Source organism: Ammospiza caudacuta, chromosome 1, assembly GCF_027887145.1.
Source record: "Ammospiza caudacuta isolate bAmmCau1 chromosome 1, bAmmCau1.pri, whole genome shotgun sequence".
Classification (NCBI taxonomy): domain Eukaryota; kingdom Metazoa; phylum Chordata; class Aves; order Passeriformes; family Passerellidae; genus Ammospiza; species Ammospiza caudacuta.
The window spans coordinates 8,337,315-8,350,201 of record NC_080593.1 but is presented as its reverse complement, the minus strand read 5'-3'; the positions used below and the strand labels follow the sequence as shown (position 1 = coordinate 8,350,201).

Genomic DNA, 12,887 nt, shown 5'->3' with positions numbered 1-12,887 from the left:
TTACACAACCAATAGCAAGGGGTAGTGAGCGGTGTCTGCAAAGGTTGCTGGCTTTAAGATCTGCATTGGCAATCCTAAGCAAAAAAAAAAAAAAAAAGAACAATTAACAATGTATCTTCGATATGGCAATGCTGACATGATTCCAAAAGATTGTTCTGGCCACAGATAAGTAGGAGCAAAATGGAATATCACCTTAGAAACACCTATGTTGCCAGAGAAAAGACCCACATTGTGATAGCTGAGGTGACAAGAAATGTAAATGGGGAGTACAGTGAGAGCTGCTCAGTCATGCATCACTTTTACAGCGTTCAATTAACACCTGTCAATAGCTACAATTTTCCTTTTTTGGCAGCTGGATGAGTGACGCAGACAGAAATCAATATTTCAGGGCAGCAGAGAGGGAGGAAAATTGGCAATGAAAATGGTAATTTAAAACCCAATTAAGTAGGGTGACTGGGGGAGAAATAGAATTATTTTGCTATAATGGTGTGAGGACAGAGGGAGAAACAAGTATTTGAATCCTAACTTCCAATGGGTTAAATTTTGTTATAAATAGGAGGCAAAAGTGCTGAAGCCCAAAATTTTATACTGCTACAAAACCAATGTAAAGAAGGGGCGTGATCACTAAAGCTTCTTTTAACTGAATGTCATTTCTGTGGCTTTGTATCAATAGCCAAAACTGCCTCCATAAAAACTCTCTCTGCATCAACAACAGCACATTCATTTTTGAAATGTTAACTACAATCTAGATTAGCAAAGGCTCAGCAATTAAATCGGTATTAGGAGCATTTTCAGTAGATTAATACACAGATTAGCAGCATGGTTTAAGTGGTTTGCTTTGCAATCGTTGCCTGACACTCTGCCTAATTAGTTATTCCATCTGAATGCTAATAGCTGCAAATTGGATCAATGGCCCAGGGACAGCCAAAAAGGCCATGGATTGATTTTAAATATTCCAAAGTGCTACGTGCAGTGCTCCCCAGGCTGCTCAGCACAAAGCTTTGGAAACACAGGGATGGCACAGCAGAATGGCCAGTTTATATTTATTATATTTATATACACACAAGTATATTTTTGGTTAAATGAGAAGAATTGCAATGAGGCCTGTATATTTAAAAAATTTAGTATCAAGCTGAGTTATCCCTAATAAACTGCCAGTCTCACATGAGCTGGCTCATGGGGAAAATGTGGGTTCTTTATCCATCCTTTCCTGTCCATAAAACTTGGAATTGCATGTCTGTTCCTGTTATTTTATGCACTGGTTTATGTTCCTTATGCCCATGTGGCAAACAGAACATTTTAGGGCCATTGTTGCCCTTTTCAAATGGCAGCCATCTCCCAGCCTTTGTTTCACATTTTATAACTTCTGGAAATGGCTGCAATCAGTAACCTGCCCCCAGCACAGCTTGCTGCTTTCACTCCAATCCTCTGGCCTGAGAAATACACTTCTTCTGGCATGGGAAACATTATGGGCCACACTTTGAACCCAGAGTCTTTGGAGTTTTGTCCTAGAGTCGCCACCACACATGCAGGCTGGGACTTTGGGGAGTCATTGTGCATCTCTGAGTATGTGGATTTTCCCCATATGGGGAAGGTATCTGCCTACAGCTAGAGGAGGTTTTTTTTTAGGTTGTTTCAGGTACAACTCCAGAGACAGGCTTACATTTTGGCTGTTTGCCACCAGGCTTTTCTCTCCCTTTTTGGGATATATATATATATGTATGTGTATATGTATATATATATATGTATATATATATGTATGTGAAGAATGATTATACAAGTGGTAGAAATAACACCAGCTGCAGGTGCAAACTGCTCTTAGTCTCTGCTTTCTTTACTACAGGTGAAATCTCCTTTTTTTTTTTCCACATAAAGCTTTTATTCTTTTTCTTTCTTTCTTTTTTATTTTTTAACCTCCCCAAATCATAGCTTTTTCAAAGAATCCTGAGTGACTCCAAAGGGCAGTCATGCAAGAGTCATCTTCATTCACTGCAGCTCAGGTTGTGCACTGGGAGGCAGCCACAGCTGTAGGCAGCAAGCACACACATTAACCCACTCCAAACCCATTTCAAATGACACACACACACCCAGGGGAAAAGCTTCCAACAATGGGGCACCCCAACGTGTCATTTCCCAGAGTGGCTTTTTCTTCACAGAGAAAGTTTTAAGAGTAAAAAAAAATCCAACCCTATCATTTTGCCTTTCTTCAGCTGAGTTCTCATCAAATTCTGCCTCTGTAATAACCTCCTTATGTAGCACATTCCAGGAGAGTGCTTTGCAAACTGTGTGACTTTATTGAGAGTCAAAGCCATTTTTCCTCCTGCCAGTCTAGTCAGGATGGCTGTATCATTTCACAGCTACAGCAGTGAAAGAGAAAAATAAGTGAGAAGAAAGGTGCTACTTACTGTAATCATCTATCTTGATTTCCATGTATTCTACCTTAGGCATTTGCCTGTCATTTACAGCCAGCTGCACATTTTCATTTACCTCCAGCTCAAAAATTTCTGAAAGAAGAACAAGACAAAAGCAAAAACTTTTGGCACAGTTTGTGAAAATGCATTTTAGCATTTTATAGTCGCCTTGATATATACAAAACAAGTTTCCTTACAAATGGATTTCCTTCTAGTCCTCACAGAAGTCCATTTCACTTAAATCTTTGAAACCCCTCCCAAGTTCTGCATTGGCAAAAAGCTGTAGTCCTGAAATCAGAGACATTCAGCTGATTTGCAGGTGGTAGTGGGACACTACCTCCCAGCATTGCCAAGATAGATCTCAAGTGAAGAGGTCCTCAAGGCTGTGTCCAAATTAAAGGTAATAAATAGGAAGGGGAGGAGACTATGGAGGGCTTCAGCCAAAGTTGTGCTGCTGTGCGAGATAAAATCCATGGGAGGGAAAACCATGGGGGCAGGAGAGTGGACAAAGCCCATACAATCCTGCAAGGTCTGGTTTTGCAGCAGTCTGGACTTCTGGAGTGTTTCAAAATTTTTTTCCTTTTGCTTGTCTGTCTGACCCAAGGACTGCCTGGGTCACAAATAGAGGATTCCTTCCTCCTTCCTGGGATTTAACTTTTATCCTCTCATCCTGGCCATGTGCTTTACCCGCTGAACCTCTTCTAGAAAAAACAGCCCCCTCCAGCAGCAGAAACAGTCCTTCCCAGCTGGCAGGGAAAGGGCCTCTCTTTAGGGGACACCTCAGGCTGTTTGTCTTACATGGTGGGAAATGTCTCCATGTGCGGGCAAAGATCCTGAACCCCATGGAGGGAGGCTGGGGTGAGGGAATCCTGGTCTAGGGAGTGCTCATTCCCCTGGTACCAGTCTGAGTGTGAACCAGGGGGATCCAGGGCATTATCTTGCCAATGAACCCAAGGAGGATGTGAGATTTCACATGACATTTTGTGTGTCACTGACTGTAACTTCCCTTTTGAGACACTCTGATAAATTTATGTGTAAGCCCAGCTCCTCAAATAACACTTCGGGTACCTGATCCTGTTTTCACTGCCCATCTCTGCTGGCCAGGCAGACAAACCCTTGCCCTTCCCAGTTAATATATTTCAGAGATCTCTCAGCAGTAGTTATTGCTTCAGTGACTATTCACCCTGCTTCTGCAAAGCCTGGCCCTTTATCAAAGCCACAGCCCCCATAAAAGTGGCAGAGCAACAGCCTATTACGTTTAGTTAAATATTAAGATTCTCATTTAATTATGGCACACACAAGTAGCTTTATCAGCAGAAAGGGGCTTGCCACGTAGGGGAATTTAGTCAAGCCCTTTTATTTGTTCATATAATTGCATTCACAGAAAGCCGGGAAGGCTGGGGAGGAAATAAAAAGATTGGCATATCTCCTAAAGGACTTTCCTTTTTGCGTTAGGACCACAGGGAGCTTGAGTCTGTGGAGTACAAATGGTCATTGCTTAATTAAATGTAAGCATTCTCTAATATTCAGTGCAACTCACTATTATCAGATTATTGCAGAGTACAGAGGCAGACTCCCTTTTATAGAGTAATGGGCTCATATTAAATAAGTAAATTCAGTAACATGCAACTGTCAGTTGCCCTTTATTCAAAAGCAAAATAATGAGGGGGAAAAAAGAAAAGAACCAGGGGAAATGGTAATTGTATGCAGAAAATCATGAATTTCAGTAGAGGATGTGTTCTGCACATGAGTAGACTGAGTTCTCTGTGTAATAGATACTACTCATATGCATCTGTCAAAGCAAAACTAGTCCTGGTGTGTTTTGGTTTAGTTTCTAAAGCCCTTCATTTACTGTTTCTGTTTTATATTGTCTGTCATTTTATTCACCTAAAAGTATTTTACAAAACTGTAAAGGAGGGTATGAAACCACTCATGAGAGCCCTATCCACCTCCATGTCTACGGTAAAATTCAGGTGTTTTATTTAAAGTGGGGGAGAAAGAAAGTGACTTTGGAGCTGCAGGTCAGGGTGAAGAAACTCTCCTGTCTAAAGGGCCTTGTGAAAATCAGCTGGGCTGCTCTGGGGTTATCCCTGGGGAGGGCACTGCCAAACTCAGGCTCTGCTGGGATGAAGAAGGACCTGACACTCCCTGGTCAGCATTTCACAGTAAATCTTTAGTATATAAACCAAATTTCTTGGTTTCCTCAGTCTCTTTTTTTTTTTTCTTTTGAGACAAGGCAGTGAGTGGCTGTAAATCCAGATAAGTAAAACTTATACTTGACAAACAGGTATTGACTGTGTATAAAGCAGATAGAAATAGAATAAAGGTGTTGCTTAATATTTGGGTCATATCAGTGCCTGAAGTCCCTCACTGCAGTTAGGGCTAATTGTTTGTTAAAATGAAATATGATATTTCCTAGCAAAATGATGGGAGCAGATAAATCTTGGTTTAACATGAGACTCAGTGCCACACTCTGTCACAGTGGAACCCCAGAATCTCCACGGATTTTTGGACTCTGCATTGCCAGTTTGCTAATGGCTATAAAGAGTGCCAAATATTTTGTGGGATGAAACCTGGTTTTGGAATAATTCCAGCTTTGCACTGATGTAGATGCAAATCATTAGCATGACAAAGCTTTACCAAACAATAAGTGCTACAATCTCCATGGACAGATCTGGGAACCAGGCAGAGGCACCACTTGTGGGGCTCCCTCCCCTGCATTATCTCTGATAATTCATATCAGAGTAATTTTATTAAAACCGCAGATTAGGCTAAATATTTCTCATATTTATCTTATCTTATTTCTTATATATGAGACGCAAAACAAAATTAGAGGAAGGCTAACAAAAAGAGAGATTTGAATTATGCATTTTTTTGAGACAGAGGATAACAAACATGCCCCAACCAGTTTTTTCACCCCAAACAGCAGCTGTTGTGATGGCAGTACAACAGCTCTGCACATCCCTCTGCCTTGCAGAAAACTTGCATTTAGGCAGAGTCTGGGGTCCCCAGGAGTGTAAGTTTAGCAAAGTGCAGCCACATCTCACTGTCCTGCCTGGCTGCTTTTCTCTGAAGAGTTGCAAAGCTCAAGCCCATCCTTACTCTGTGCATCTGTTGTGTTGTGAACAGTCACCATCGGGACACGGGGACCTTGGAAAGGAAGAGAAAAGAACTTGGTTAAATTTCTGTCAAAACACACACACAGACACACGTGAACCTGGGTTTGAATTCCATGGAGCTGAAGGCTCTTGGGACTCGCTTTTCATGCAAGAGTAATCTAAAAAGCAAATCACACTGGTGTTAGAAAGAGTTTATGACTAGATGACAGTACTGTAGACTCAAAGACATGTGAGGTTTCAAAGCTCTTTCCCAACAGACCACTAAATGCATCTTTCCCTAATTTGTAAACATTATAATTAGCACAAACACAATTAAATCACTTGCCTTTAAAATTATTCTAATGACACCCAAACATCTCAGCACAAAGCATTTACATTTTGTATGCTATGGATAAATATTGCTGTTTTGCATATTAATTTCTCTTAATGAATTAAACACCAGCTTGGCTCTCACACTAAAAAGGGCCACATATTCTGTCTTAAAATGCAATATTTGGATATTGAAACCAGTCAGTGTTGTACAAAGAGGATTATCATTACTATGCAGTGTACATGAGTGAACCACACAATTCCCTGCCACAGGATGCTGCAGCGCTCAGGATGCCACAATTTTAACCACAAGATGCTGCAGGGTGCTTTAGTCCTTAGCAAAGTGATCTGGGCTCATCTTCTTGTTCAGAAAACCATCAGGTGAGTGATTGATAGAAAAAAGGGGTGGTACATGAGATCAAACTCATATTATGGCTGTCAGCTTCTCTTTGTTTTTCAGTTGTCATCTGATGACTGCTCTTGGAGACAGGACACTGGCCGAGGTGAGCTGACCCAGGACAAACACTCTCATGTTGCTCCCATGCCTGTTTGTAGATTTTTCCTTGGCCCTGACAGTACTGCTCAGGATGGAGAAAGTGGCCCTGCAGTGATTGTTAGCATTCAAAAACACATAATCACGGAGCGATTATATGCGCTGCTTTTTATTTGAGAGCTCTGGGAATCAGGGTATTACCCAAATCTGATTCCGACCATACATCCAAGATGATCATGTTTTTATACTCTATTTTTATATAACTTTCAAGTTAATTATTAAACTTATATTGTTCTATTGTATGCATAGATTTCAGCTAAGCATATCCCCCCTCTGAATTCCCAACATAGTTTCTCATTATTCTTCTTATGGTTATATAATAATTATATTTAACTACTAAACAATCATCACATCTAACAATTATATCATTTATCATATTGCTTACGCAGGTGCAGTTGATCTGGGAAAACACAAAGCTTAACATTTTAGATTCTATCTTTAACTTTTTCCAGGGCTCCACTATTATGATGAAATGGTGAATTCTTCACCTCAGAGACAGTGGAGATCTCACTTTCCTTCCCTTTCCCCACAGTGTAACGTGGTACAACAGCAGCAGGTGTGAGCAGCTGGGGGATCTCAGCTGTGTGCCCAGCAGAGATCCCAGCAGCAGGGCCAGGAGGTTCCCATGCTGTGCTTGTGGGAAGATCCCAGAACCAGAGACCCATGGAATCACCTAGGTTGGAAAACACCTCTAAGATGATTGAGTCCAACCATTAACCCAGCACTGCCAAGCCCACTAAACCACGTCCCTCAGTGCCACATGTACTTGTCTTTTAAATACCTCCAGGAGTGGTGGCTCCACCACTTCCCTGGCCTATTCCAATGCTTGGAAAACCTTTTGGAGAAGCAATTTTTTCTAATATCCAATCTAAACCTCCCCTGGTGAAACTTGAGGCCAGTTCCTCTTCACTATCACTATTCCTGGGAGGAGAGATCAACCCCACCTGGCTGCACCCTCCTTTAGGGAGTTTGTAGAGAGTGATAAGATCTCCCTGAGTTTGTTCTCCTAAACACCCCCAGCTCCCTCAGTTGCTCCTCCTGCTTGTGCTCCAGATCCTTCCCCACCTCTATTGCCCTTCCCTGGACAGGTTCCAGCACCTCCATGTCTTTCTTGTTGTGAGGGACCCAAAGCTGAACACTGAATATCAAAAAACCCAACGTTCTTTAGGCTTTGAAAGTAAGATAGCTTTAAGAGATCATATTCCCTGAGATTTCAACACTTTTACGTTGCCTTCTGAAGCTGTTCAACCTAAAAATCCCAAATCCTGTGGGATCACCACTTGTGCAATGGCAATTTGTGTAGGGCTGGCTGGGAACATTCCTCTGAAATGCTGTAACTGGGAGTGTGCACACAAATGGCAACAAAAGCAGGTTCCTGTGAGCCATTCACACTGCTTTGGTGCATGAAATAAGTTCTTGAGAGAAAGAAAAGCTTTAAGGTGCTGTAATTGTGTCAGTGGTTTTCCCTGTGCTGCTGCATCCCATTGCAGGCAGTGTTTAATCAAGACTTTACCTATACAGAGAAAAGGCAGAAAATTATTTTACTTATAATTAAACTGACTAATATTGCAACTAATATCAGTTGCCACCTGATTTTATTTCCTTGGAATCAATAATCTTCTCCTGTGACAATCCAACTCTTTTGTTAGCACCATCTTTTAGAATGCAGGAAGGTGAATTGTAATGCACTAAGGAAAACAGGTTTGCTCACCAGGATTTAGCTGAATTTACCTTTCTTCTACAGATATACATTGATATGCTTACCATATTTATTTATAAATCTGCCCTGCTTTTTCCCTGTAGTCCCAGAAGCCAGACTGCTGGAAAAGCAGTGAAACCTAATAAACATGGGCATGATAAAATCATCACTGAAAATAAAAGGAATCCTTCCAAATGGCTTCAGTTGGAGCTAGAGCAGTCCTTTAATTAACACTAAAATGCCAACAAAAAGAAAGGGATAAAGAAAGAAATACAATGCATATAATCCTTTTATTTTCTATTATATTTTCATTTTTTTGTTGTTGTTGGCACTGAAAAAAGCTGTGAGAAACTATTAAATAAAGAGGAATTCTAGTGTGTAGTTTAGGAAGTTACATGTATTATATATTGTGTTAGTCTCTCTACTAACTACTGCTACAGTTACTGTGCCATCTCCCCAAATCAATGTTCTTAAGCAAAGTCCTATATAAAGATATTCAGTTTGAGATAATATGAAATTTAAAAAGTAATTAAAAATTAACAAGTGTTTTTGGAAAAGTAGATTTTTAAATTGCCTGATTTTTGTTTTTTAAAAAGCAAGCTAAAATAATAAAGACAGAAAACTACAGAGTAGAATCATCTCTGTGAAAAGGATTAGTCTTAATATTAAATATTCTCAGTGATAACACTCCAGCTAGAGAATGCACTTCACTTGTGAGTGGGCTGAAAGTCATCAAGAAGAAAAAGTCAATTTTTTTTAGGAATGACATAAATTGCTTATTTCAATTGAGGTTTTTAAAGCAAAACAACCCAGTTACATGCTAAACTGTGTCTTTTAATGCATACACATCAGAAGTCTTTCAGCACTCACAAGTTGAGTGCCTAATGCCTGACAGGGACAGAAAGAATTCCTTGAAAGGAGAATTGTATATTCATTAACTGCCTCCCCAGCTTTATTTTTAAACCTGTGCTGGTGTGACAGTCCCATTACACATGCCATCTGCTAAATGCCATCCACTGTCATGTGTGGATCTGAGAGGGAAACCTAATTTGTTCAATGAGCTGCTGGGAGCTGACAGAAGCAGGGTGAGGACATCCCCTGCTCTGTCTCCTTCCTCCAGAGCCATCCAGAGGGACTTTGATGGGGACTCCTGAGCCCCAGCACATTCTGTTGCTTCTGCTCTGTGATCTGCACTGATGATCCATCCCCCTGTGTCCACCTGCCCTCCTCAGGAACCTTGTGACTGCTCTGCCTCTTGCTCACAGGGGTCCTGAGAGCATGGGAGTGCTGGGATCCTTGAAGGGTGAAACTCACTGGTGCTCCTTGAAGCATAAAACACAAAGTTCTCCCTCCGCTTTAAAAAGTAAAGAGATACTGAGCTGTCAGGACCCAGCACATCCCTGTGGCTGTCCAGGACAGCCAGGAGCCCTGCCAGGGGTCTCAGAGACCCTGGCACAGAGCCCAAAACACCTGTGGGCTTGATTATGACCTGTGGAGCAAATTACCAACTTTGAAGCTCTGCAAGCCCAACAGTTTAGGTAGAATTATAGTGAAGTTATCATGGGGTGGAAGAGTAGAAGATGGAGGGAACTGGGTGTGTCCAGCCTTTCTCCTTCTTCTTCTTGGCCTCCATCTTCTGGGTGATGTTGGCACTCACAGATTGGTTTAGAGTAGAAGCTCACTGTCTAACACAGGTGATAGGTATTGGAAAGTAACTGTAAACGTTGTACATGTAGTTTTTAGTATAAAGACTGCCCCGGCGCTGTCAGAGTGCTTGGAACTGTCTTGCTGAACAGACCTTAGCTGGACAGGAGAAAATATTTTATAGATAAGGAACAATAAACAACCTTGAGACTGAGAACTGAAGAGCTCTGACTCCTTCTTTGAGCACCAGGCTGGGAAAAGAGACTTTCTCACCCTTCTCGGGGTCACTATGACAAGCTAAAGATCCCGACACTGAGCTGCTTTGCCCTGATTTGCAAAGGCAAGAGAGACCCAGCTCACACCTTGTAACCCCATGACTGTCCCCAAAATCATGGGCAGGGCACTTTCTGCATGCCATGGTGAAGATGATGCTGTTGGATTTCTTGCCCCAGAGGGGTGGCTCCAAGCAGGGCTGTGACACTCCCCAAGGTGTGGGGCCTGGCACTGATGTTCCCTGACACCTCCACCAAAATTTTCAGAGGTGGCACCACACAGGCTCCTGCTGTCCCTCTCTGCATCCTGTGTGAGTGGCATGGGCTGTGCTTGAATGCCATTGCAGGCTCCACTCCCCTCTCCTGCCTCCAGCATTGTACCAGCCAGCTCCAGCATCCTGACAGAAATTTGAATGATGTTTCTTTATTTACAGCTTAAGAGAAAGGAGCAAAACTATTGACAGAACCTCTGTGTCCATCACACTCTGTACATCACAGATAGCTGCATGGTTAATAATGCTGCACAAGACTCTAGCTACATCAATTAGATTTTCAATTAATACAACTGAAAGTCTGGGTTTATCATAAGGCCTTTGACTTTAAAACCATTACTGTAATTATCCATGCAAGAAGTAAATTGAGCTATATTGCTGTAATGACAACAGGCGAATTTATCATCCAGGAAGGGCAACCCATCATGACCTGAATGGGCACAGAAACTCAGTGCCTCAGTAATTTGATAAGAAAAAACACTGGCCATGGTTTTTCATCAATTTTTAAGCATCTTTTATTATTATTTTGAAGAGGGTTTTGCTTAAATATGAATGGAAAGAAGCAACTCTAGATATAAGGTAAGGTTAGATTTCTAAATTAAAAATGGAAAATCATTTTACAACCTTGAAGAAAATATTTACCAAACGCTTTCTATATTCCAGAGTATTCCTGATGATCTAAACAGCATAGGGAATTATATCAGTTAATATAACTTTAAAATGAAAGTAGTGATTATGAAAAGAATATGAAGTAAAATTGAAGAAAAGTTAATCAAAATTATAGAAGTGTTTAAAAAGGATAAAAAGAGGAATTGTCTTATTCTTCTCATCTATATTCTCAAAGGCTTCAATGTTGCAGATAATTTCAGACCAGAAGCTAAATTCACAGTGTGTAAACAATGAAAATTCAAATAGTCTCTGCCAGTGCCACCAGCATATCTCTTAAGCACTGATGAATGATTTAAAAGAGCAGCTGCAAGGGATGGGAGCTGAAAGGGTCTGGCTCTGCACAAGTGAGATAATTGGCAACAGCCATCTCTGTGTACAGATTCCAGATCTCTTTATTTGCTAATCCATGAATTATTTATATGTGCTGCATAAAGTTCATATGTTGGTTGTGATGTTATCAGCCTAATAAATAAAGACATGGGGAGTTCCATGAATCACTGCTCACAATTAAAAGATTTCCCCAATTTGCAGCATTTTCCAGCTGATGCTGTGGACAGATGTTTGTGCTGTTTGCTTTGGCAACCTTGCTGACATAAACATCAAACAGATTTATGCTGCTATTCACCCTCCCCAAGGCATTTAATTTTTTAATCAAATCTTTACTTCCTCAAATGTAGCTTGTCTTGTAAAATAATCTATCCTGGCTTGTTCTCGGGCAACCACTCTGATGGTGCTGCTTGTCTCTGCCCTGTGTGATACTGCTAATAAATTTCATGCTTACTTTGTGTGGAGCAGAAATAAATCTGGGGGCTCTGAGGCAGCATCAGTTAGCAGTGACTAGAGGGAAAATGAACAAGAGATTTGGTCTTAATTCCACTGCACAGAACAAGGCTGATGGGTTCTTCAGAAGGTTGCTGGAATGAATAAACATGGTCAGGTCCATTCCATGGGATTTTGAGAGGTGCCTGCAAACAGCTCTGGGAAGCTGGGCTGGCGCTGAGCAGCCCATCCCACTCTCTGCCCTGTGGACACTGAAGGACACAGAGCCTCTGGGTCTGAGAAGATCCTCCCTTGCTGCTTCAGGAAATTTTGTGTTACAAAATATTGACAAAAACCCTCTAAATATAATTGGGTTTGTTGATGTCTTGCTTTTCTGGGAGAAGCTGCTGCCAACTTGAAGCTGTAGTGGCTGTCACTCCTGTTTACATCTTTTTGGGGTTGTTCCAATAATCTGTTTTCTACTAATCATGAGTATTTCCATTTTAGTCAGAGCAGTCATGTGTCCCCAAAAGCTCTCATCCTGTCAGATAAACTAGACTATTTTAACTCCCTTTTGTAGGACAAAGTTGCTTTTCATCTTAGTCTTTGATGCAAAGGTGTTTTACATTCAGTTCCTCCTTCCTGAACAGAAATGACCAGAACTGCAGGTCATCCCTGCTGTTGAGGATGTCCTAATTGGTTTTTATAGTGAAACTGCTACTTGATCATTCTGTGGAAAATTCCTTGCCTGATCCATCCTAAAAGAGCATTCACCTTTTCCATGACTCCACAGCAGGCAGGCAGTTTGCAGACATCCAGTGGGCAGCCTTGTGTGCCCAGGCACCATCTTCTGTGCTGAGGCATTTGTAACTTTTGAGCTTCAAACATACATGAAAAATTCTTACCCTGAGTCACCATGTGTCTAAATTTTTCTCTTTCTATTATTAATTTCTCCCAATCCAGCCCTGCAAGACATCCAGCCTCGCTAGTATTTATCTCTGCCTTCTGATGATGCTTATCAGCTTTTTCTCTAAAATTCCACCAGCTTCAACCAGCTTTGGGTTCCCAGGCTGCCAGAGAACAATGTGGGTAAGGTCATTTCCCACAGCAGCTCCTAATGAGCCCTGCTGCTGATCTCCAATTTGCCTCTTACTCCTCTTCATCATAATCCACTTCCTTT

At 41.4% G+C, this 12,887-nt stretch overlaps 1 protein-coding gene across 3 annotated transcripts in view; it reads right to left on the bottom strand.

Annotated features, from left to right (window-relative positions):
• Positions 1 to 12,887, bottom strand: part of DPP6 (dipeptidyl peptidase like 6) — a 517,007-nt gene that overhangs the window by 9,096 nt on the left and 495,024 nt on the right. For all 3 annotated transcript variants that reach the window (XM_058820947.1, XM_058820930.1, XM_058820938.1), the window contains exons 17-19: positions 5,514 to 5,561; positions 2,406 to 2,504; positions 5 to 74 (exon numbers count right to left, since the gene is read on the bottom strand). In XM_058820947.1, the coding sequence (XP_058676930.1) occupies positions 5 to 74; positions 2,406 to 2,504; positions 5,514 to 5,561 (217 nt within the window). The remainder of the gene's footprint in view (positions 1 to 4; positions 75 to 2,405; positions 2,505 to 5,513; positions 5,562 to 12,887) is intronic.